The 27,443-nt window shown below is 40.8% G+C and overlaps 1 protein-coding gene across 3 annotated transcripts in view; it reads right to left on the reverse strand.

Annotated features, from left to right (window-relative positions):
• The window catches only part of ATRN (attractin), a 171,224-nt gene that overhangs the window by 54,533 nt on the left and 89,248 nt on the right, over positions 1-27,443 (reverse strand). For all 3 annotated transcript variants that reach the window (XM_063659468.1, XM_054467960.2, XM_054467961.2), the window contains exons 12-21: positions 23,726-23,946; positions 20,690-20,811; positions 19,662-19,800; positions 17,871-18,061; positions 14,283-14,502; positions 12,564-12,749; positions 11,758-11,991; positions 5,147-5,284; positions 1,870-1,963; positions 12-64 (exon numbers count right to left, since the gene is read on the reverse strand). In XM_063659468.1, coding sequence (XP_063515538.1) covers positions 12-64; positions 1,870-1,963; positions 5,147-5,284; positions 11,758-11,991; positions 12,564-12,749; positions 14,283-14,502; positions 17,871-18,061; positions 19,662-19,800; positions 20,690-20,811; positions 23,726-23,946 — 1,598 coding nt within the window. The remainder of the gene's footprint in view (positions 1-11; positions 65-1,869; positions 1,964-5,146; positions 5,285-11,757; positions 11,992-12,563; positions 12,750-14,282; positions 14,503-17,870; positions 18,062-19,661; positions 19,801-20,689; positions 20,812-23,725; positions 23,947-27,443) is intronic.

Below are 27,443 nucleotides of genomic sequence, written 5' to 3' on the forward strand. Positions count from 1 at the left end.
AAACCACTTACAATAACATGTTCCTTTGAGAGGGTTTCCTTGGTATCGATTTTCTACCTCACATCTGGGGGGGAAAAAAGACTATTTTATACTGCTATTTAAAACAGAAACTGAATTCATCTTAAAACCAAGCAGATCCTTTTATATAAAGTACAGATAGTCTGGAGCCATTATAATTGCATCCTTCACCATAACTCAGCTCAGGTAGTCTAGGAAGAGCATGCATGAACGTTTCAATACTGACTGCTCAGAGCAGTTCACACACCAACTATATGAGGACAATTGACAAGCATTTGCCAAAGCAATGAGAGAAATCCAAATGTAATAAACCTATTTACTATAATGAAAAACATTTTCAATTTTGTGTGGACTACATATTCTTCTAAAAGTACAGTCAAAATATTTTTCAAATACTAATTTCTCACTTCTTTCCTATGTTCCCTGGATAAACTAATTCTCTTCTTTAAACACAAGTGAGAGAAGACTAAATACCAAGAATCACTGTTTTTTTAAACCCTGGAACAAGTGTTCACCAGTCTGTAGAAAAAAAATATGTTCTACTCAGAAAACAATTTCCCCATAGATATCATCTATAAACATCAGCAAAACCCAGCCTCCCACTTCATGAAGCATTTAGGTAAACACAACAGCTATGCACGAAGAGGAAAGGGCGGGAAGCGGGTGACGGCCTTTCCCAGGCAGGCATGCTGTGTCCCTTCAGCCAGGGTGATGAGCAGCACCTGCCTACATCTGTGATCTCGAAGGACTTGAAAGTCTTACTTGATGCCACCTCATGTCTTTGTTGCATCAGCTAACTGAGGGTAAGAGTGATTAACTTTGCTCGATGACATTTTTCTGTTTAAGGGAATGTGGACCTAAAAGTTAAATTTAACCTTGGATTAGACTTTTCTTCACATATTGGCTTTAGGGCAACATGAAACTAGTAAACATATTTGCAGATATAAACTAAAAAAGTAGACAGACCAAACCCTGCTGAGTAGCACTAGCAATGATGTCTCAATCACTGGTGTTATTATTACTACTGTTATTTAAGAAATAATGATGTTTACAATGATTAACCGGCTCAGTGTTTTGACACTAAACACTTCTAAGTCTTTTCTTGAGAATGAGTAAATGCGGATACATGCATTTTATGAGGTTTCCCAGTGAGACAGCCCGGTATACACTGATTGAGGAACTATCCTTCCTGTTTCAACTTACCAGGACACCAAAAACAACTATTGCTAGTCCCACTACGGACAGATGCAGGGAACAGTGATTTGCCTCAAGAGCACCTCGCTCAGTGGAGGCAGGGCCAGGTCTGAAACCTTAAATGTGCCTGATGCTGCTGCACCTGCATCCTCATGGATGGGGACTTCAAACCCTCTCCAGGAAGATGCCTGAAATGCTTCAACAAGGAAAATGCTAGAGTAATGGGAAATGTTAAAGGTAAGAGGATCATTTCCACAATCAGACAACCAAACGCCAAATAAATGCCATCACCAAAACACCAGCTCTTCCATCTCTACTCTTTAGGAAAGAGTATAATCTCTTGACATGACAAAAATCAAGTAGTTGCTGAAGTTAAAATGACTAATCCAAATGGACAACCCAGGAAATGTCAGTATCACTTAAACAAAAATGTGAATTCAAGAGCCATTAAGGAATTGCTGCTAACTTGACGACCTCCTCATTTTGGGGACTGACCTGTCTGAAATAGAATGGGCAAAATTTCAAACTAATCAACCCAGGGATCCCTCAGAGCCCACAGCAACAAGACATAGGGAAGTGGGTGGCTCTCAGGGTGGAGTTCAGGCAGCTGCACAGCCTCTTGGTCCTCCCTGGTGGTCCAGGGAGTATGGTACTCACAGCTGGCACTCGTCCCCCTTGACGCCCTTGGTGGTGCAGAAGCACTTGCCCGTGTTGGTGTTGCACAGAGATGCGTGCCCATTGCACTTGCATGCTGCAGAGAAGAAAAAGGAACGGAGGTCACAACTGGCTTAAAAAATTCTGACTATTGGAGACTTTTTCCAAAACAAGCAATTTTATCTGAATGCAGTTCAGTAGGAAAGACAGACTAAAGTAAGAGCATTCAATGGGTAAGATTCATGATTTTTCAGCTAATGATAATAATGTATAGGTAACATTAAAGGAACCAAACAAAGGACGGAGGAAAGTGAATGCTGGTACCCACTGCCTTCTGAAGCAATGACTATTTTGATCTTTTCAACAGACACTCTTTTTCACTGCTATGATTCTTTCATTCATTCAATAAATATTTGTGAAGCATCTCTAGAATGCCAGGTGCTGGGTGTGGGGACACAGACATAGCCACTGCCCCTAGGGAGGTGCTCTGGAGGTGACTGTCCTCTGAAGGAGAGCTGGTCTTGGCTGAGGTGCCTTCTCCACGACGGCCACATTTGGAATCACCGCAGGGCTCAGAACCAGGATCCAATGCCAAGGTCAGTGCTTTAGGGGCCCTCAGGACACGCCACCCTTGCTTCACCTTTTCCTTTGCCTTTACAGAAAATAGCTCTTCCCATCTCCCTCATCTGGCCATCTCAACATCTCTCCTTTAATCATCCAACGTAATACAAGCTGTGATAAATATACTCCAGTTGAAAAAAGTGAAAGCCTTTTTGGTCAACAACTTTTCACTTTACACCCTGTTTTGCTGGTGAATAAATGAAAGGCATTCAGCTGGAGAGAGGTATGCTTTAAAAATAAATCCTTTGGAATCACCCAAAGAAAACTATAAAACAGAATAGTGCAGATATTAACAGAATGGATGCTGAAGTCAGAATCAGGTGTCTGACGCTTGGCTCTGTTGAGACTGGGGGAAGGTGTGTAATGTATAGTGAAAAGCAAAGGCCTTAGGTCCATCTGCCTGGGTTTGAATCCAGCGTCCTCTAATTGGCTCTTCTGTTACTCTGGGAATGCTACTTAACCTTTCTGAGTTTCAGCTTCCTTGTCCATATGATGGGGATAACAACAGTACCTATCTCATAGGGGTGTTTGTGATGATATGTATATGATGTCTCAAACACAGTAAGCATTCAAGAAATCATGGCTACTATCCTTACCTAAGGACTACACAATTTTAAGAAGAAAACATCAAAGACTTGGTGCCATTTGCAGTATTCTAAACATCACGCTTTCTACCGTGGATTAGGACTCTGAAAAATAAGGCAAATTGTACTCAGGCCCCGTAGATCTCACAGAGGAAAATGTGATGCTTCTAGATAGCACCTGCTGATGTGGGTATGATGGCATCTGGAAGCACAACCAGCCCAGTAGTTAAGGTCAGCACAGACTGGACGTGGTTCTCAGCTTGGCCACATCTCACTGTGAGACCCTGGGCAGTTTACTTGATCTTGGGGATAATAAAAGCACCTGTATCTTGAGTGGCTAACAGCACAATGCCTTGTACACTCCACCACTCTGTTAGGTACTCTGGTTACTGTCTAACGGATTAAGTCTATTCACAAAGAGTGGGGAAAACATTTTTACCAAATACCTTTTAATCTGAGCAAGAACTTTTACTTAGGAGTAGTGGCGAATGGCATTAGAAGGGTAATAAGAATTGCCCACATCTACTGAGTATTGACTAGCATCCTGCGGAACATGTGTCATGTACTGCTCTGCTTTCATCTTAACAACCATCCTATTATTAGGAGGAAACTGAACCCCAGGGAGAGTAAGGGACACACAGCTAGAACCCTGCCTCTCTCCTGGCTGGTCTTGGATCAGATCAGATTCTGAAGGGCCATGCCAAGGAGTCTGGAGTTGGGATCTGGGGAGTAGGTAGAGATTTCCCTATGTTGTTTACTTTTCCTGCTCAGAACTTTGAAAAGTCTTTCAACTATAGTACTCATTATGTTTTTTGGCTGGAAACTAGAATAAAAAAAGCAGTTCATTAATATCACTTGTCATAATTTTTGTTCTCATAATAAAATGTCTCTCTACTTGACATAAATGGGGAAACACAAGACTTTTTTTTTTTTTTTTTTTTTTTTTTTTTGAGACTGAGTCTCACTCTGTTGCCCAGGCTGGAGTGCAGTGGCGTGATCTTGGCTCACTGCAACCTCCGCCTCCCAGGTTCAAGCAATTCTCACGCCTCAGCCTCCTGAGTAGCTGGAATTACAGGCCCCCGCCACCATGCCCAGCTAATTTTTCTATTTTTAGTAGAGATGGGGTTTCACCATGTTAGCCAGGCTGGTCTCAAACTCCTAACCTCAAGTGATCCACCTGCCTTGGCCTCCCAAAGTGCTGGGATTACAGGCGTGAGCCACTACACCCAGCCAACACGGGACTGTTTAAATCTTTAAAATACACTATAAGTATTGAGGAGTCTGGCTCCTGGTTAAAAAGCCTGTGTGTGATTTTTCAGGCCTGACCACAGGCAATGACACAGGCTTTACCTGGCTGCCCGGCGGGGGAGGGGGCCCTCCCCACAGGCAGAGCGTGACCTGTGAGGTGGGCCTGAGTGTGGGGCTCTGAGACAGGTGCAGTTAAAGACTCAGGTCTACCTCATGGGTCATGCTCCTTCACATGTTTACATTCCTAGCCTTGGAGCCTTCATTCCCAGGCTCCCTATCTGAGGCCTTGGGCTGAGGTCTTCTTCAGGCACCAAGGCCTCCTGATGGGGGGAGGAGGGGGAATTCAGAAGACACTTTCCTAACTCTGACTCCAACCCAGGACTTTCCCACTCCTAGCCCTTACACCTTGCCCTTCCCATAACCTTAGTGTCCATATACTGCTGGAACCTTTGTTGGGGCCTCAGTGAGACAAGCCCCAAGACTCGAATGTCTGAGCTGATCCCTCTGACTATTGACCTGTGCCCTGTTCAATGGGAGGAAAGGAAACAGGGGAAGTTGGCACTTTCTCTGGTTTTGGGCCCTTGCTTATACCACTGCAGAATGTGGTCAAAGGCTTGACTCTAACATTTTTGGCTTGTTGCTTTAACCAGCTACACTGAAACCTTGGTTCTTTCTTCCAGCTCAGCTGAGCTTCTGACCAGTATGATTTAATAAGAAATGTGGTATCCAAAACAAAGTGGCTTTTTTCCTCCTAGATATTCAAGTCAAATAGAAGTGCTGTGTTCCACACCGATTTGCCATGAGTAAACCTGACCAATTTGACTTACGCTGACATTTCCCTCCATTGGTGGGATCACCGTAGAAGCCAGATATGCAGGTCTCGCAGTGCTTGCCTGTGGTCAGGTTCTCACACTTCTCACAGATGCTCTGATTGATGCATTTACTGTGGCCGTTGCATTGGCAAGCTGGAAGAAAAAGAGTTTCAAGGGGTCTGTACCATGGAAGAACTGCATGTAGTAAGTTCAATAATATTTATCTGCAACTATCTCTGTAGTTAATTTATCTTTGATAAATCACCAAAACTGGCCCACTAAAAACTAATTTGAGAAATAAGATAAAAAATATCAAAGAAGAGATAGTCCAGGAAAATTGAAAATGTATCACAGCCAGGTGAAAGCCCATAGTGATATTAAAAAATATTTTTTGTTGTTATTCACTAAAAAATAACGTATGCTCATGACAGCATATTTAAAAAATAGAAGGATGGGGAAAGATCATATACAATCCAACCACTCAGAGACCACTGTTCACATTTGATATATTTTCTTCTGGTATTTTTCTATACCAGAAGAACATAATTTGCATAATTATGTTCATATTAATATTCACCTTTCTTAACTTAGATCACAATTATTTTACCACCTTATTTCATCAATTATAAACAAAACTTCAAATGGCAGAATGATTTTGATGAATCTTAACAGTTATTTAACCATTCCCTTATATTCTAATATTTAGTTTGCTTTACATTTTTCATTATTAGAAAAATAACCATCTTTATGGATAAATATTTCCACAAGTGGGATTACTAAGACTCCTAATGGATATAGGGCTTTATAACTAGAAAGGTATATGAAGCTTGGACCTCTGAGGACTGCTCATGACAGCTGCACAGGCTGTGCACTGCAGAACTCTAGGGGGGAATAGGATGGGGGAGACATTTACATAGTGTACAACCTGCACTGTAAGCAAAATCTGATTCTTCAGATCTGCCTTGGTTGATCAGTGTGATGTAGTTTTTCACTATCTTGGCAACCTTCCATAGCCTTGTACTTGTTCTGTTTATGCACCTGTTAGTATTTGAGTGTTTGAAAGAAAACTCAACTGGGTGTGGTGGCTCATGCCTGTAATCCCATCACTTTGGGAGGCCAAGGTGGGTGGATCACCTGAGGTCAGGAGTTCGAGATCAGCCTGGCCAACACGGTGAAACCCCGTCTCTACTAAAAATACAAAAAATCAGCCACAGGTGGTGGCAGGTGCCGTAATTCCAGCTACTTGGGAGGCTGAGGCAGGAGAACCGCTTGAACCTGGTAGGTGGAGGTTGCAGTGAGCCAAGAAAGCACCATTGTACTCCAGCCTGGGCAACAAGAGCGAAACTCTATCTCAAAAATAAAAGCAAGCAAGCAAGCAAGCAAGAAAACTCAAGGCAATGTGCCAGCTATTTTTAGGTGGCCCTACCACCCAAGGCTGGGAGGCACTTGGCACACCCATGAACATGCTAATTGCACCCAGCCACCCAGGTCCATTGCTCCTTCCTTCTTCCAATGAGGGAGAAGCGCACACCAGTTAACAACAGTCCAAGCGGACCAGAGCTGGAGTGTCCTGAGGCTGGCTTGCTAGCTTTTCCAGGACATCATACCACACTTTCACAACAGCTCAGCACACCCAACCACTGACCAATATTGACAGATCTACACATTTAGTTATTAATACAAATTAACCTTGAGGATTAACCAGTATAAGAAAACTCTCAATCTCCGAATACCACCAGGATAAACACGCACAGCAACAAATCCTGAAGGAAGGGTTAATGCAAGAAATATGAGAGAATGAAAAATATGAATTTTAGTACATTCAACAAGGCTTAAATTATTGCATCCACAATATTAGACAGCAAGCTCTTAAAAAAAAAACCCTCACAATATTTAGAGCCCTTGCAAAATGTAAAAGAATAAATAAAACCAAATTAGACAGAAAAAAGTCCTTAACAGGTTAAACAGGAGACTACGTATTGCTAAAGAGCAACCTGCAAGAAAATACTATGAACTGGCCGGGTGTGGTGGCTCACGCCTGTAATCCCAACACTTGGGGAGGCCAAGGCGGGCAGATCACGCGGTCAGGAGATCGAGACCATCCTGGTCTACATGGTAAAACCCTGTCTCTACTAAAAAAAAAAAAAAAAAAAAAAAATACAAAAAATTAGCTAGGAGTGGTGGCGTGCGCCTGTAGTCCCAGCTACTTGGGGGGCTGAGGCAGGAGAATCGCTTGAACCCTGGAGGCGGAGGTTGCAATGAGCAGAGATCACGCCACTGCACTCCAGACTGGGCGAAAGAGCGAGACTCTGTCTCAAAAAAAAAAAAAAAAAAAGAAAGAAAATACTATGAACTGTACGTTAACAAATTTGATTACTGAGAAGAAATAGACAAATTCCCAGAAAAACACAGATTACCAAAACTGACTCACTCAGAAAATCTGAATAGATCTATAACAAACAGATTGAATTAATAATTAAAAATTTTCCCGCAAAGAAAAAGGCCAGGCCCATTTGGTTTCACTGGTGAATTCTATCAACATCTAAAGAAGAATTAATGCTAATCCTTGACAAACTCTTCCAGTAAACAGAGGAGGAGGAATACATTCCAACTTACTCTAGGAGGCCAGTACTACCCTGCTATGAAAGCCAGATAGTAATCACAAAAGAAGAAAACCACAAACTTATATCCCCCTCATGAATGTACACACAAAATCCCCAAGTAGCAAATAGAATCCAACAGCAGATTAAAAATATACATCATGATAAAAAAGTATACATCATGACTAAATGGGCTTTATCCCAGGAATGCAAAACTGGTTTAACATTCTTAATTAATGCAATACATAGTATTAATAGAATAAAGAACAAAACTTCATGATCATCTAAGTAGACACAGAAAAAGTGTTTGACAAAATCTAGCACTCATTCATTACAAAACCCTCAAAAACTAGAACAGAAGGAAACTTTCTGAACCCAATAAAGGGCATGTACAAAAAAAATCTAAACCAATATCATATTTAATAAAGACTGAATTATTTTCCCCTAAAAAAAAGGAACAAGACAATGATGTACACTGAAAACTATAAAACAATGCCAAAAGAAAGGAAAGAGGTAAATAAATAGACATTCCAGGTTCATAGGCTAGAAGATTTAACCTTGTTAAGATGGCAAGGGCCAGGCGTGGTGGCTCACACCTGTAATCCCAGAACTTAGGGAGGCAGAGGCGGGAGGACTGCTTTGAACTCAGGAGTTCAAGACCAGCCTGGGCAACACGGCGAAACCCTGTCTCTAAAAAAATACAAAAATTAGCTGGGTGTTGGTAGCTCATGCCTGTAGTACCAGCTACTCGAGAGGCCGAGGCTGGAGAATCACTTGAGCCTGGGAAAGCGGAGGTTGCAGTGAGCCAAGATAGCACCACTGCGCTCCAGCCTGGGTGACAGAGTGAGACCCTCTCTCAACAAACAAACAAACAAACAAACTGGCAATACACCCCAAATTGGTCAGTAGATTCAATGAAAAACCTTATCAAACCAGTTGGCTTTTTGTTGTTGCAGAAAATGGCAAGCTCATCCTAAAATTAATATGAACATGCAAGAAACCCAGAATAGCTATAACAGTCTTGTAAAATAAGACCAAAGGTGGAGGACTTAGACTTCCCCATTTTAAAACTTATACAAAGCCACAGTAATCAAAACAGTGTAATACTGGCAAAAGGAGAAACGTAGGTCAACAGCACAGAAATGAGAGCTTAGAAATAAGTTCCCAGATTCACAGTCAACTGATTTGCAACAAATGCGCCAAAAAAATTCAATGGTTAAAAAAAAAAAAAAGTCTTTTCAACAAATGGTGCAGGGACCACATCCACAGGCAAAAAGAGAGTTTGGACCCCTACCTCACACCATACACAAAAATTAACTCAAAATGGATCAAGGACCTAATGTAACACACAAATCTATGAAACTTTTCAAAGAAAACTTAGGAGCTAATCTATGTGATCCTGGGTTACTTGGGCACTGATTTTCTAGATACAATACCAAAAAGCACATGGGATAAAATAAAACATTGATACATGGAACTTAATCAAAACTGAAAACTTTTGATTTCAAAAGGCATATTAAGAAAGTGAAAAGAAACCCATATAATGGGAGAAAGTATTTGCAAATAATATATCCAATAAGGGACTTCAGAATTCATAAAGAACTCTTACAACTCAATAATAAAAAAGACAACATAACTGAAAAATGGGCAAAGAATCTGAGTAAATATTCCTCCAAAGAAGATATACAAAAGGCTAACTAATGAAGTTGATGTTCAATTTCATTAGTTATCAGGAAAATACAAATCAAAACAACAGTGAGATGCCATTTCTCATCCACTAGAACAGTTTTAATTAAAAAGATGGTCAGTAACAAGTGTTGGCAAGGATGTGGAAAAATATGAACCTTCATATGATGTTGGTGAGAGCATAAAATGGTGCAGCTACTCTAGAAAACCTCATGCCTATTATTCCTCGTTTCCATCCCCAGCCCTAGGAAACCACTAAACATCTACTTTCTGCCTTTGGACATTTCATATAAATGGCATCATGCAATGCATAATCTTTTGTACCTGGCTTCTTTTACATAGCATTTTTTTTAGGGCAATTCATGTCAGAAAATAATACTGCAGCTACTCTAGAAAACCTCATGCCTATTATTCCTCATTTCCATCCCCAGCCCTAGGAAACCGCTAAACATCTACTTTCTGCCTTTGGACATTTCATATAAATGGCATCATGCAATGCATAATCTTTTGTACCTGGCTTCTTTTACATGGCATGTTTTTTTAGGGCAATTCATGTTAGAAAATAATACTGCAGCTACTCTAGAAAACCTCATGCCTATTATTCCTCGCTTCCATCCCCAGCCCTAGGAAACCACTAAACATCCATTTTCTGCCTTTGCACATTTCATATAAATGGCATCATGCAATGCATAATCTTTTGTACCTGGCTTATTTTACATAGCATTTTTTTTTTAGGGTAATCCATGTCAGAAAATAATGCTGCTGCTACTCTAGAAAACCTCATACCTATTATTCTTCATTTCCATGCCCAGCCCTAGGAAACCACTAAACATCTACTTTCTGTCTTTGGACATTTCATATAAATGGCATCATGCAATGCATAATCTTTTGCACCTGGCTTCTTTTACATAGCATGTGTTTTTAGGGTAATCCATGTCAGACAATATGTCAGTACTTCATTCCTTTTTATTGCCAAATAACATTACACTGTATGAATATACAACACTTTGTTCATCCATTCGCCAGCTAACAGGTATTTGGCTTGTTTTCACTTTTGCTTATTATGAATAATGTTGCTATGAGCATGATGCTATGAGAATGATGCTATAAGCATAAGCATTTATATACAAGTTTTTGGGTAACATACGTTTTCAATTTTCTTGGGTATGTACCTAGGAGTAAAACTGCTGGGCCATATGATAACTCTATATTTAACTTTTTGAGGACCTGCCAACCTGCATGAGAGTTCCAATTTCTACATATCCTTGCCAATACTTGTTATTACCTGTTTTATTGATTACAGCCATCTCAGTGGGTGTAAAGTGGTATCTCATTGTGGCTTTGACTTGCATTTCTTGGTAATGATGAATGATATTGAGTATCTTTTCGTGTGCTTATTGGCCATTTGTATTTCTTCTCCGGACATATGTCTATTTAAATCCTTTATCCATTTCTTAATTGGGCTGTCTTTCTATTGTTGAGTTTTAAGAGTTACATGTTCTGGACATTAGGTTCTTATTAGATATACTTTGCAAATATTTTCTCCCATTCTCTGGGCTGTCATTTTACCAGATATATTCTTGATATTAATGAAAAAGCAGAGATTTAAATATTTCGTTAAAAAGTTAACTCCTAGTAGATTAAAAATAGAATTGCAGGTCCCCCATATCTTAGTATGGAAAAAAGGGAACATGGAAAATTTGATCCAGTTTAGTAGACAAAAAATTGGTTTCTGGTGTTTGTTTATATTTTCCTGTTCTATTTCCTTTTCTGAGAATGGCTTCCAATAACCACTTTTTCCGTTGGGTTCACATTTAGCTTCTTATTTTTTCCCTGGAGGGTGGGAGTTTATATATTCTGAATGATCATCAGTTGTTACATACAGTGCAGGTATTTTCTCCCAGTCTGTCTCTGCCCTTTTAGCTTTGTTTACAGTGGACTTTCCGTTACAAAGTCCTCACAAAGAGCCCTGTTGTCAATGGCACTGTCTGACAGGCTCTTAGAGAAGTTCTTGACCGCTAATCTCTGAGGAGTCTTTGCACCAGCCCAGCCTCTCCCAATTGTGCTAGAAGCCCACAGACACATTGCTGAGTGGTCACTGCAAGTCTGAATCAAAGGCCAGTTTCTTAGAATTGGTTTCTTAGGAACCCACCACCACTCCCAGCAGGTCCAGGTCAAGCCTTGGACCAGCTTCTGGTCTATTCATTCTTGTACCAACCATTAGGAGGAAGGGAAGGGGCTGAGGGCAGGGAGTTACATATACACAACGTAGCTTTCAAGGTTTTATTCTTCATAAATCGGTAGTGAAACACTTGAATTTGGATATGCAAGGCATCTTACCTGGACAGTGAATGAAAGACCAGTTGTATCTGCTGTCCTCTAGACACATGCTGGAATTGAGCAGGGGCTGTGGATAGAAATTTCCTGTAGGGGCTTGCGAAGGCATCTTCACTGGTCCTTTAAAGGAACCCTCTATGCATTTCCCTTTGCCAGTATTGCTGGGATCAGTACACCAGCCACAGCCTGGTTGCTCCAAGCAATGACTACAGGTACAGTAGCCTGAACAATTTTCAGCTATTAAAAAAAAAAAAAGTTGCAACTGACTATCACAGGTAGATCTGAATTCACTGTATTTAAATTACATTTTTCTTTAACAGACTATTCAACTGGCTTGAGTTCAAAAATACTATTCTGTCTTGATTATTTAAAAGAGATAATGAATGTAAAGAGCCCAGTATTTTGCCCAACACATAACAGAGATGACCCTTCCCTCCTCTCTCAATCCCAGGATGTTGAAGGCAAAAGGGACCTTAGAGGTTATCTATTGGAAAGCATTTACTTTACAAATTAGGAAATTCAGATATGGAGATATTACATGGATTGAGCAATATGACACTGAAGTTGGACAAGTTATTTCTGTACTCTGTGATCTATCCTACATTTATTTACTGTCAATGTGCCTGATTCTGTATGAAGGTTCTCAATAGTCAGCAATGTCTTGATGGCAGTCTCTGGTCAGGTTTGAGCAGAGGTCATGTCCAGTCTTGTTTCTAAAATGTTCAGAGGCTGACAGCACAGCCTCATGGCTGAGTTGTTGCCTATACAGAGGGCATGCATAAGTGCCTAGGGCTCCCTTTTTCACTTACGGGGGCAGGTGCTCATTGTATACCATTCCATACACTGGCCGAAAGGGAAGGAGGCCACGTAGGCATTGGAGTCCACACACTGCTTCATGTTGCTGCACCACATGCACTCAGAGCTGCCGCTGGTGCAATCTCCACATGCTGTCCTCAAGGCACATGGTGTCCGGCACTGCTTGGCACTGTGGTTTGCTGGGAATGAAACCCAAGAGAGACACTTAGAGCTCCCACCATGTCTGCTAAGGTCAAAGACTTTTCTTTCTTTCTTTCTTTTTTTGAGACAGAGTCTCACTCTGTCTCCAGGCTAGAGTGCAGTGGCACAATCTCGGCTCACTGCAACCTCCACCTCCTCGGTTCAAGTGATTCTCCTGCCTCAGCCTCCCAAGTAGCTGGGACTACAGGCGCGCACCACCACGTCTGGCTAATTTTTTGTATTTTTAGTAGAGATGGGGTTTCACTATGTTAGCCAGGATGGTCTCGATATCTTGACCTTGTGATCCACCCGTCTTGGCCTCCTAAAGTGCTGGGATTACAGGCGTGAGCCACTGTGCCCAGCCAAGACTTTTCAAATGTGGGTGATGACCCATTAATGTGCCATGAAATCAATTAAATGAGAGAAAATAGAAAACAATAAAAGTCATCAAGTACTGTTTAGTCAAGTGTATCTACACACTTGTGGAAAAAATAAATTTTCTTTTCAAAGAGCATTAAGGACAAAGATGAGGAAACAGTGAATCTTTCCATAAAAGTAGGGCTGTAAGCCCCTTAGAATTAGGGGACCCAGGATGAACTTTAGCGGTTTTACAATCCACTTGAATATGTAAAATCTCATGTTTGCAATTTTGGAGGGAAGAAGGTCCACGGCATTCATTAAGTTCACCAAAGGATTCAGAATTCTGAAAGGCTGCTGGGCAGCTACCCTAGAGAAGTTTAGAAATCAATATTTAGAAATCTACAATGCTATGAATTCTCTTCTACACCTCTGTAATTCCTCAGACAAATTACTTTCCCAAAACTGGACACAATGCAAATGGAGTCCTGCCTCCCAAAATAACCCACAATTCCACCGACTGCTTGTGAGTACCTCTGCAGGAGGAGGCGGCTTATTTTGGGTTGTCTTCATGCTGCAGCAGCTACCCCTGGGCCTGCCTTTAGTTAGCCGAAATGTAGCCCAGAAAGACTGAAAGCTGGGAAGCTACTCCGAGTGTCTGTCCGCTCAGTACTCTCCCACAGCTCTCGCGCACTTCTGGGTTGCTTCTGTCCTCGCTTACAGAACTGCTGTCATCTCTTTTCTCCCTGTTGACACTACCTTTCTGAACACCATCCCTGCAGTGACTTGCTTGCTTAACTAATCTTTTCTTTGTTTTTATTTTCCTTTTTTGTTTTTTCTTCCACAGTATTTCTCTGCCAACACCAATAAATTTGCTTTTCAGAGCAATTCTCAATACTTTTTCTGCTCAATAAACCTATCAATCTCATTGTTAATTAGAATATCAGTTTAAGTAGTGTTAGTTATTTCTGGTTTTGCTTATAATTAAAACTATTCAGGGTCCCAGAATATTTCCTTCTGCTTCTGAAATCTGGGTTATACTCTTCTTTGCATGCTTGAAATCAATACTTCAACTGTTTTCATGACTACTTCACACATCTCAGCAATGAACTATGCCTCCTATGGTTTCTCTCACAATAAACTCTGAATACCACCTAATTCACCCGTGAACTCACCAGGCCTTTCACAGACGCTACCATTGAGTGGGTTGATGCAGGTTGCAGCCTTCAGTCCCCGAGTACTGGGTTCTGATAAAATTCCACAGAATCCAGCATCACTGGGCTCAGATGGCATCCACTGTAGTAAACTATTTGTAAATGGGGACATATCTTCCCAGCACCAGTAGGACACATTGATCTTCCGAAGGCCGACCCATGGGGTTAAGGTGAGCTTGGACTAAAGGCAAAAGAGATACAACTATGAATACAACCAGTATCTTTTTTTTTTTTTAATTTAAATTTTAGAGATGGAGTTTTGCCATGTTGCCCTGGCTGGTTTCAAACTCCTGAGCTCAAGCGATCCTCCCACCTTGGCCTCCCAAAGTGCTGAGATTACAGGCATGAGCCACCATGCCTGGCCTGAATATAACCAACATCTTGACCAAAACAAGCTTCTAGATAAAAACCACCAAGTTAAGTATACCCCACAGACACAGGAAAACCTCTTTATCCCTTGACTCAGCCATGGTAGATTAGGACAGATCATCACTTCAATATGGCCATTTTATAAAGGATAAAAATGTAGCTCAGAGAAGATAATACATAAAAAATTCACAGAAATTATAACAAAGCTGTATTTAAGTTCTGAAATGTCTATATGAAGAGATGGCTACCCCCAAACACAGGCTAAGTATCACTAATCTGAAATCCAAAACACTCCAAAATCTAAAACTTTTTGAGTGCCAACATGATGGATGCTGAAGGAAAATGTTCACTAGAGCATTTTGGGTTTCCAGATTAGGGATGCTGAACTGGTTAGTATAATGCAAATATTCTAAAATTCGAAACACTCCTCGTCCAAAGCATTTTAGATAAGGGATATTCAACTTATACCACATTTGCTTTACCCATTCATCCATCCTGGCACTGGATTTTATAGGGAATAACAGGACAGTGACACCTGGGACAGTCTGTCTTCTGCTCTCCTGAAATTTCCTTCTCAGTGCAATTTTTAACAAGTTTTAAAAATCAAAATATAAAGTTTAGCCAAGAAATGGTAAGTATTCCTAATTTTGGTAGTTATAAAACAAAAGATATACTGTATTTCCCTCCCTTTGTTTTCTTTTGAGACAGGGTCTCGCTCTGTTGCCCATGCTGGATGGAGTGCAGTGGCATGATCTTGGCTCACTACAGCCTCAAACCCCTGGGCTCAAGCAACCCTCTTGCCTCAGCCTCCCAAGTAGCTGGAACTACAAGTCTGTGCCACCATCATGCCCGGCTAATTTTTTTTAAAAACTTTTTGTAGAGACGGGGTCTCCCTATGTTGCCCAGGCTAGCCTTGAACTCCTGGGCTCAAGCAATCCTCCCTCATTGGCCTCCCAAAGTGCTGGGATTACAGGCATGAGCCACCACACCCAGCCTATTTCCATTTTTGAGAGGAAAAAATACACATGCCTACTAAAAGACCTAAAAAATAAATAGATCCAAAAGAAAGAAAGAAAATTAAAAATACTTTTTAAAGGCCCTTCAATAATTTCTTTGCCTTCATGATAAAATTCAAATCCATTACTATTGTAGCCATGGCCTCGCAGGGTCTGGCCTTGGTTCCTTCTTGAGGCTCAACTATAAAGATCCCCTCCCATCCAGCCTGCAGCCAACCATGCAAACTTACCTGCAGCTCACTCAAAGAGCCACTCCCTTAGTCATCTCCCTCTACATCTCACAGATGGGGGCACTAATTAATGCACAGGAAGCCCTTCCCTCTTCGACATCCTAATTCACTCCTTCTCACCTTTAGGAGTCACCTCCTTCCAGCTTTCTACCAGCCAGTCTCTGTCCTAAAGGTTAGGCTAGGTGTCCTTTCTTGTTTTCCCATAAAAATCTGGGCTCTACCAACTGAGCTACATCTAGAGGTATAGCTGTGGAAGGACATTACACTTCAGTTGTCTCTCATCTGCCGGTCTTACCATTAAGACTGTGAATTTCTGTTTCATAAACGTGGCCACAGCAGATGAGAATACCCAGAAATGTTTAGAGTTAGAAAACCTAAGGAAGACAGAAAGGGTACCAGAAGTATATCTGTGGCCACCTGGTTAAACCCTTTTAATTTCTGTGGACTTGAGAGTCATTGTTAGAGATGCCAGGGTAATAAGCAAAGCTGGGTGCCATCCATTTTCTGAGGGAGTGAATAACTATGGGAAAGGTCAGCTGCCAGCCAAGGATGGAATGCTGGAAGAGACCCACATTTGGACATGGAAAGAGAAACAACAGAAACAGTCACCAATGAAGATTCTGAAATCTGAAAAAGCTATCAAAATATTATAAAATACCAAATGTGGTCACAGTAGCCTGAGGTAAACACACTAAGAATATATCACCAATGTTTGAGTGTCCATACCCTATCTAAGTTGCACTGAAAAAAGGGACTAATTGGAGAAAAGTAAATACAGGGCACCTCCTACCAGTCTCAGAATGGCCCTATAGGTGGTACACAGAGGCCACAAACAGCCAAGACCCAGGCCACATTTCCATATCTTCACATGAAGAAGGCTGTACCCAAGAAGTGTTGCCCTCAACTCCTCCCTGCTTGGTAAGAACATTTCCACGAAACGTTTCTGTACCACAGCTGAAACTGCTGAAAGAGCTTTGTTCTATGAGTCTACTTAACAGAGGGTAGGATCATAATTTATGACTCCAGACTAAAAATGACAAAATGTGATCATGGAATATTGACTATAAGCCCCCTGAGAGCACTGGGTGGACAGGCAGAGAACTTGAGCCTTTCTGGGCTTAGAAACTCTTGACAAGAAGGTGCTCTCTTCTTTTGAGATGGCTGGGCTATGAAAGACCCAAGGAGACATACATTTATTTTTTTGTTGTTCTTTTTTTGTTTTGAGATGGAGTATTGCTCTGTCACCCAGGCTGGAGTGCAGTGGCGCAATCTCAGCTCACTGCAACCTCCACCTCCTGGGTTCAAGCAATTCTCCTGTCTCGGCCTCCTGAGCAGCTGGGACTACAGGTGCACGCCACCATGCCTGGCTAATTTTTGTATTTTTAGTAGAGACAGGGTTTCACCATATTGGTCAGGCTGGTCTTGAACTCCTGACCTCAGGCGATCCACCCACCTCAGCCTCTCAAAGTGCTGGGATTACAGGCGTGAGCCACCGCGTCCAGCCGAGATGTACATTTCTTAGTGGTAATTATACAGTCTTATGCACTATTATAATACCTTAACTCCAAGGAACTCAGGTGGCTTAATCCAACCTAGCTAATTATCAGTGACCTCTCTTTCTCCTCTAGCAGAATCCAGAGGTAAAACAGGTATGAAATCATCTACTGATGTCACCAGATTATGTACACATATACATGTTACAATTCATCCCCCATATAATTATTCATAGATCTTATATATACAAAGTATTAAAAATTTTAAGAGGAAGAGACTCTGACAGCACAAACCCACAGTCCCTCAGGCTGCGTTCACCAGCACTCCCCTTCTTGCCAAGCATGTCACACATATCCACAGCCTTCCACATGCAAGCTGCAGTGATGCCCTTGGTAGAAAGGTGGATACCAGAAACTTAAGTTTTGAGGATTTTAACTTACCATGCTCTGAGATGACTGCATTATTCGCAGCTGCTTAAGGACAAATTCTACCTTCTTCTGAGTTGTAAGAGAAGCCAAAAGGGCATTGTGGTTCCTACAGAACAATTTAGCATTGTCATAATTCTCCTTGGCAGTAGTAATTTTCAAACATGAGTTTCCAACCAAATGCCAGCCAATGCCACAGATATTTTCTTTCATTAAGGGGAAAAGAGAAAAAAAAGAATTTTAGAAATCAGACAAAACTACTATATTATGAGTTCAAATTATTGAATACCGAAATGGCCTTTCTAATTTAAATTCTAGGTACTTCATTAGGATGTGGGAGCCTCTGACACATTATTAAGGACCAAATGCAGAATACAAGAATTTTAAAATGTTTACTAGTGATATCTCCCGGATCCTAAAAAGCATATTCTGAGGTCACTTATCCTATGTCTTAGAGGAAAACACCAGTTTGGTGCCAATATTAGACTGGTACACTTCCTTCTGAAGAACAACTAGAAAGAAAACTAAAATCCTAAGTGAAGAGCAGACAAATGAATATGCATATTGGAGGGCTGAGGTAAAAACTGCAAGAATGGAAATGAATCAAGGAATTAACCAATCTATAGTCTCCAAAAGCTGTACTGTTTTCGTATCACCAGGCGGAAGGCACAATCAAGTGTACAAAGCATCCCAAAAGCAAGGTGAGAAGGTCCTTCTTGAGAAATAACCCAAGTGATATGGCTATAGCATACAAGGCAAGCTTGTAATCTGCTACCTGTGATCATCCTGAACCCACACAAGGTACTGCACAGAAGCTATGAATGCTTCCTGGAAGACAATGAAAGAACAAAGCAACTTCACCAGAACCAAAGTACTTTGGAGACATCAACAACGTTCATTAACAGTAACAGTCACTGAGATAAAAGAAAGGTACCATGGGAAAGAGATCATTTAAGAACAGACAAAGACTTGCTCCTCACCGTGTAGCAGTAGACTAGATAAAATGCACACTCTAGGCCCCACCCCACACTTGCACCAGAATATGCCTTTCGCAGGATTCCCAGGTCTTTTCCTGTACCTTAAAATTTGACACACACTGAGATATAGAAAAGAGTCCCATTCTGCAAGCTGAATCAAAAACTTCCAAGGGACATTCAAAAAGGGCCTGGTCCAAACCAACTTCCCTGAACAAGCTCAGATGTTGTGCAGAGACAAGGAAGTTCCCCTTCCTGAACCTTCCTGGTCCAAATATATCACAGTGGTTCGATCATGGCTGGCTGGTCTCAGGCCCTGAATTCATCATCCTGAACCTCAGAAGTAGGATATATTGAGGTTTTCAGGGCTGGAGATCACCCCTAAAAGGTGCTGCTGACAGAAGTATCTATCCTCTCCTTCTCAGAGAAGGTCCATTAGCAGGTGCCAACAATTAAATCCCAGTGGTTAATAAGAAGTACTCTCCATAAAGTGCTCAGCAGACTGACTGCTGAGACATCATGGTCTAGTCCCAGGTTATCAAAGGTGGATGGGAAAGAGACAAGGAGCAGGCTCAGTGATACAGAACCAAGCTGTCACTCAATTCTACAAAGCAGCGAAGGATGTTTCACTTTATTTCAAAGGACAGTAGGAACAAATACTTAAGAACTGTATTTTAGTTAAAAACAAAAAAACTCATAATACTGGTGTGGGGAATGAATGGACAGAATTAGCTTTTCCCCTCTGCTAGGTTCAACCTAGGCTGCACAGTGTTGGGGGAAGTGGGGTGAAGTAATGGACCCACACACACCAAGATGACCCTGCAAGGCCTACCGGGCAGGGCAATGCACTCCTGATTCCGGGGCTCCCACTGGCAGTTCTGGTCCAGGGCACAGCTCCTGCAGCTGGTCTTCTTGTTACAGTAGTACATGGGGTTATCCTTGGGGCAATTCTCATACCTAAAAATGGAGATCTAGAACACAGTGGACAAAAGCTTTTCTCTTGTATCCACAGAGAGAACTTATGCTGAGGACCAACAGGATACTACAGACAACAAAATCTAATTGAGGAAGCAAACTGCAAATAAATAGATAGATAGATAGATAGATAGATAGATAGATAGATAGATAGATAGATAAAGTTGCAGTAGCGCTGCAGTGGAACACTGCAATGGAATGTTCTGCTCAAGGACATGTTTTTAACCGGCAAGGAAGCAGCCCACTCTTTTAAACACCATACCTCAACCTGCTCATCTGTAAAATGGGCATGTTGAACTTGGTGCTTTTCAAATGCTCACTTCAAAAGTCTGAACGTTTTCTATTTTATGAACTGCATGAGACTGACAAAAAAAAAAGTCTTGTAAGCTGTCAAAAACTATAAAAGCCTGGGTTATCTTATAACTTAAATTTAAAAATCTATATATGATGAGCAGTGAGATTATGCCAAACCAAGATATAAAACAAGGAGATTTTGCAAAGTCTGTCATTTCCACAGTTCAATATGGGCCGCTATACACCTGACTCTCTCAGTCTCAAACCCTAACTTTATCAAAACCTGGCACTGGTAAAGTGAGGTCACTATTAGATGCCTCAAACCAAGGATCTAGTGCTTAGTCACAGCCATGCCCAGGGACAACAGTCCTACCTTCTTCTAAAACACAATACACAAATTCCCAGGGCTAGTGGGACCCTTGGAATATACAGAACATCTCTTCCTAAAGGAAAACCTCAGGGATAATAAAATCCAAATAGAAACCCATTTGAAAAGTAACTCTGGGCCATTATTTATACCATATACACTATAAAAGCTAAACCTATGACAAATTAGGATTTTTCTTAAATCTTTAAGAAACAGCCTCTGACCTGGCCTTCCGAGCAGCTGTGGTTCCTGGGGACACAATGGTCATTGCACCAGTGGCAGTCATTGGTGTTGGCTGTGCAGCTGTAACAATCTGTGTGCTGGTCACATCTGTCATGGTCAAGAGCTACAAAGAAAAGAAAATCTCATGAAATGGGACAACTTCAATTGAGCAAAATCTGAGACCGAAGTTAAAAAAAAAATTGTAACAATGGTTAAGAAGTAAAATGAAGAATGAAACTGGCAGGAAAGTATATTTGGTATGTTCTGGTTAAAATAATATTTAGAAACAGACAATCTAAAGAAACACTGTTTTGTACCCTAAAGAAAGAAGTACACAGAAAGTGAAAACAAGGATAGGTTAATTTAACAACTGTAAGATATAATGAAAGTAAATTCTGGCTCTTTGAATACTTTTCTTTCCAAGAAAAAAAAAATCAACTAGTAATAGAATGAACACCAAAGAAGCCCAGGAGCCAAAATATTGTAGGATACCAAGCCATTCCTCCTAGTTATAAATGCAAGGCTAATTTGGGTACAGCAAGTAGGCAGCACCACAGAACTGAACAGGAGGCATTAGGCTGAGCTGCCTTTTGTACATACATGTAAATTCAAGAGTGCAAGTCTGAGAACTTCTGGGCTACTACAGACCTGCCGCATCTCCTGTTGACTCTAGAAAAGAGAAGCTGCACGGCTGGGTGCGGTGGCTCATGCCTGTAATCCCAGCACTTTGGGAGGCCGAGGCAGGCGGATCACGAGGTCAGGAATTCAAGACCATCCTGGCTAACACGGTGAAACCCCGTCTCTACTAAAACTAGAAAAATTAGCTGAGTATAGTGGCATGTTCCTGTAATCCCAGCTACTCAGGAGGCTGAGGCAGGAGAACTGCTTGAATCAGGACCTGGGAGGTGGAGGTTGCAGTGAGCTGAAATTGCGCCACTGCACTCCAGCCTGGGTTACAGAGTGAGACTCTGTCTCAAAAAAAAAAATAAAATAAAAGAGAAGCTGCACAACCATGTTGTCTCATCTGTTCAACCATCTTGTGGACGTGGCACATGGGGGAATTCACAAACAGGAAAAGGCAGGTGCCACCCTCACAAAGACCCCAGCAGTCGGCTCCTTAGGCTGCTCTTCCTGTCCTGGTCATTATCCCAAGGATTGGGCCCACCCAGAAAGTGGGGTGAAACAGGGAACTGAAGTCTCAGGTGAGATGACAGCAAATGGGTTGATATGAACACCTAAGGTAATTCAACACTATTTCCTATAAACATGCACATTTAATTTGAACTTTTAAAATTTGGTTTAAAAGTTAACTATTTCACTGATTTTATCCCTTTCAAGAGACGAGCTAACCTTGCTAAGTTCTGGTAATCTTGGTTCTCCAGCACCCACCAGCCCACCAATGAACTTGAGTGGGTTGCCTGGGTGGCCTGTTTTTTTGTTTGTTTTTTTTTTTTTCTGAGACAGAATCTCATTCTGTCACCCAGGCTGGAGTGCAGTGGCACACTCATGCCTCACTGCAGCCTCAACATCCTGGGCTCAAGCCCTCTTGCCTCAGCCACCCTAGTAGCTGGGACTACAGGTGTGCACCACCATGCCCATGCCTGGCTAATTTTGGTAGAGACAGGGTCTCCCTATGTTGCCCAGGCTAGTCTTAAACTCCTGGGCTCAAGCGATCCCCATGCCTTAGCCTCCCAAAGTGCTGGGATTACCGGCATGAGCCCCTGTGGCTGGCCCTGGGTGTTCTTACTGAGAATTTATATTCGTGAAAAGTTTAACTTGGAGCAGCATCCCAGGAATGAAAGCGGCTTCTATCCATCATAACTCTCAAGTTAACTGCAACACCAATCCTACTAGTAAGAAATTCAGCCAACATACTTTAAATTAATTGATGTAGAGAAAACATTCTTACTTTTAAAGAACTTTCTGGCCATGCACAGTAGCTCAAGCCTGTAATCCCAACACTTTGAGAGGCTGAGGTGGGCAGATCACTTGAGGTCAGGAGTTCCAGACCAGCCTGGCCAACATGGTAAAACCCCGTCTCTACTAAAAATACAAAAACTAGCCGGGCATGGTGGCAGGTGACTGTAATCCCAGCTACTCGGTGATTACAGGCTGAGGCATGAGAATCACTTGAACCTGGGAGGTGGAGGTTGTAGTGAGCTGAGACTACGCTGCTGTACTCCAGCCTAAGCGACAGAGACTCTGTCTCAAAATAAATAAATAAATAAATAAAATAAAAAAGAAATTTTTAATATATCGCTTCACTGTAGTGCATTGTGCTCTATGTCACAGCAATACAGGACAAGAAGCAAAGCAGGCAGAAGGAAGGAAACAGCTTGAAAAACATGGGGGAGGTTCTAGAAGCAGGGATCATCGCCCATCCTCAGTAACTGTCTGTCTTGGTATCACTGTTGTATCCAACTAGAGAAGCTAGACAAAAATACTTTGCAAGGACAGCAGCTCTCCCTCTCTCCACCAAAAAAATTTACTTCAACATGGCTTTTCTGGGCTGACTCTCCTAATTTCATCCTTAATGTTAGATCTGCATCCAATATGGTAGCCAGTAACCACAAATGTCTTTTAAATTCAAATTAAATTAAATTAAATTAAAAATTCAGTTCTTCAGTCACACTAGCTACATTTCAAGTATCTGATAGCCCATGTGGCTAGTGGCTATCATATCGGGACAGTCCAGACACACAACATTTCCATCATCAAAAATAAAGTTCTACTGGATGGCACTGCCTCAGAGCAACTGCAGCCAGAATCTGGGGTCAGTATGCAAAGCCTATGCAATGCCAAAAAGGTTATGTCTCTATCACTCGAAGACAGCTTCTAGGAGCCACATGGCATGTTCCCATCCGAGATGTTTACAAACCGATTTTCAAATATCCAAAAACACTTTGTACAAGTTATTACTGAATAATTTTGGATAATAAGGTGAACATAAAAAGTATACATATGCTAAGTTCCTTCACAATTCAGATAAAATGAGGTCTCAAATTCATTAAAATCTAAGTAGAGAAAAAAAAACATACTTCTTTTGGAAAAACATTCTGATTTTAACTTTTCTTCTTGTTCATCAGTTGCCAGCGCCCACGAGATACACTGAGACGACCCTGTGTCCCACACACACCGGATACCAGGTCCTGCTGCTAAACAAGTGGCTTCACTCCGATGCGCATCACACTGTTCCGAGGTGAATACCAGGATGTCACTGAGGAGGAGACTATTGAAACCACCGAACACATACATGGTGCTAAGAGGAAAAAGGGAGAGAAGAAATTTACCAGAGACTCTCAGATAACAATTGCATGCTATACTTTTTTTTTTTTTTTTTTTTAAGAGACAGGGTCTTACTCTGTTGCCCAGGCTGGTCTCAAACTCCTGGGCTCAAGAGATCCTCTCGCCTCAGCCTCCTGAGTAGCTGGGACTACAGGCACATACCACCACATCCAGCTACCATGATACACTTTTTACAGACAATCTTCAAACAAATCTTACATATCATAAGTCTTCTAAAAAATTATTTTTCAAGGTCTTAAAAAACATTATTATTCCCTTCCTTTCCAAATTCCATCCTTTCATCCTGGCCTATAACACACCCAGAATAGTTCCAATAATCTGCCTCCTCATCATAGCTACTGTATTAAAAAGTTCTCATGATAGCCTGGTGACTTTTAAACATGAGTCACTGGAAAATTTTAGTGTCAGGATATGCTCACATCTTTTAATGCTAAACAGCAATTCTATATCTTTTTTAAATATTAAAAATAAAAATGTACAAATTTAAAGCACAGGTAAAAGCCTCTCTAATTAAAGTTGTGTCATACTGGTACATGAATATGAGCCTAATCATAAACAGATAAAAGCACACATCTACATTTAGTACACAGTAAAAGCAGCATCTTACATTAGTGGGAAAAGATGGTCTTTTTAGTAAATGGTATCAAGATAACTAAACATATGGAAAAAAATAAAACTGAATCTATTTCTTTATATTTTGGGATAAATCCCACATGGATCAGAGCATCTTCTGAAAAAAACAAAACACACAAGCAGTATAAGAATGAGTGAATTTCTCTATAACCTGAGAGTTGAAAAAAAACTGACTTAAAATCCAGAAGGTAGAGGAAAAGAAGATTGAAAAATCTGGTCATCTGAATTAAAAAGACGTTTTACATGGAAATAATGCTACAAGCAAAGTAAAAAAACAAATGATATGCTATGAAAAAAAGATTTACAAGTTATGTTATAGGAAAAGGACTATCCCTAACATAGAGGGGGGCTTCAGCCAGTTTGCAGAGAAAAAAATGCAAATGACCTTAAACATATGAGAAGATGCTCTAATTTCACTGTAAGAAAAATGCAAATTAAAACTCTACTGAGGTAGCATTTCTCACCTATAAGACTAGCCAAAAAAAAAAAAAGCACAAAAAATTGACAATATATGGATTGGTGAGACTATGGGGCAAAAGGCACTCTCACACACTACTGCGGGGCATGTAAAATGCTGCAGCCTATAGACGGATTTGGCAAGCTCTAACAAAATTTTGCATTTACTTTTTGAACCTGAAATCACATTTCTAGAAGTCTAGCACAAAGATAGAATAGCAAAAATACAAAAAGTACATGAGGCTATTCACTACAGCATTAACCCACTTATGCCAGAGGGCAAATTTTTTTGTGAAAAATCAGACCTTGGGGATGACCTTGAGCAGCAGGATATAAATAACTCCCACAAGCTTAGCGTTCCAATAATGGAACACTAGGCATAAATGGGTTCATGATAATAGCAAAAGACTCAAACAGCCCCACATGTCCATCAATTGGGGATGTGACAAACTATAATACATCCACATAATGAAATATTAGGCAGATGTAAAAGGAATGAGGAAAATTTCTACATACTTCTATGGAGTGAGCACCAGTATATACTGTTATGTGGGGGAAAAAATGGAACGCAGTTAAAAATATTCAAACAATGTAGCCATTTATCTATTGAGGGAACTAGAAGGTCAAACACACAAACATGCACAAATAATTCATTTTCCTTTTTAAAAAGAAGAACACCACAGTTTCTCTTTAATCTGCGTTCTTAAAAAACCTAGAAACAATAGCCAACCCAGAAGCAATGAATACAACTAGTGCTTAGATTGTGCGTATTTAAAAACCATTCTTTCTCCCTCCTGTCACCCCTTAAAAACTAGAACTTTTTAGAGAAAAACCTAATTTCATGTCTGGATGAAGAAATGTTCACAATGAGTCTAGTAGATCTTGTTATACTGGAAAGAAAAGAAGACTAGGGTAGTATCAGATAAACTCAAAAGCTAACGTAAAGATGCCCTCACTGGCTAAAGATGGAAAATGTTTGAAATTTAATAAAAACACAAACTACAATAGATTAAAACACATGAAATATTTTTAAATCCATGAGTTCATAATGATACACATCTCCCATCCCCTGAAAAAAAAAAACCTCATTTGTCATCTTTGGACAATGCTAAGAAATCACTACATTATTTTGAAGACTGGTAAACAAAGGGAAAGAAATAAACCTATGAAGTGATCTTGCCAAAATACTGAAGTGAATCTGATCCAGTTAATTTGTAGGAAGTTTAGGAGAGAGACCAATATGTTATATGAAAGCCTAGGATACAATAATCAAAATCTGGACTACGGGAAACTCTACAGGACAAACAACCCAGTCTCTTTAACAAGTAAGGGGGAAAATGATGGATGGGGTCCCTACAGATCAAGAGAAACTTCAGTGACATTTTAACCAATTGTAACATATGGATCTTATTTGGATTCTGAATTGAACAAACTAAACTTAAAAAAAAAATTGAGACAATTAGGAGATGTAAACACTGAATGGACACTGAGAGGTATTAAAGAACAACTTTTTTTTTTTTTTTTTTGAGTTGGAGTCTTGCTCCGTTACCCAGACTGGAGTGCAACAGCACCATCATAGCTCAGTGCAACCTCAAATTCCTGGGCTCAAGCAATCCTCCCACCTCAACCTCCTGAGTAGTTGGGACAACAGGCACACACCACCACGACCAGCTAATTTTTGTATTTCTAGTAGAGACGAGGTCTTGTTGTGTTGCCCAGGCTGGTGTTGAACTCCTGGACTCAAGCAATCCTCCTGCATTGGCCTCCCAAAGTGCTGGGATTACAGGCGTGAGCCACCACCCCTGGCTTAAAGAATTAACTTTAAAAGTGTAATAACTGTATAGGGGTTGTATTTTTAAAATTAAGTCTTCATCTTTAAAAGACAGCCAATCCTCATTACAGTCATGTGGTCCTGCATAACGATGTTTCCATCAATGATGGATGGCATGTACAATGGTTGTCATCTAGTAATCTAAGGTTAATTTATTATTGAAGAAAACAATTTTAAAATATAGTGTAGCCTAAGTGTACAGTGTTTATAAAGTCTACAGCAGTGTACAGTCTACTCACTCACAGACCTCCCCAGAACAATTTCCAATCCTGCATACTCCCTCCCTTCATGGTAAGTGGCCTGTATAGGTGTACATTTTTTTATCTTTTATATTGCATTTTTACTGTACCTTCTCTATGTTTAGATATGCTTGGACACACAAATACTTAGATTGCATTACAATGACCTACAGTATTGAGTATAGTAACATGCTGCACAGGCTTGTAGCTAGGAGCAACAAGCCATACCATATAGTCTATATGTGTAGCCTAAGTTTATGTAAGGACATTCTGTGATGTTGGCACAATGAT

This window comes from Pongo pygmaeus, chromosome 21, assembly GCF_028885625.2.
Source record: "Pongo pygmaeus isolate AG05252 chromosome 21, NHGRI_mPonPyg2-v2.0_pri, whole genome shotgun sequence".
Taxonomy (NCBI): Eukaryota; Metazoa; Chordata; class Mammalia; order Primates; family Hominidae; genus Pongo; species Pongo pygmaeus.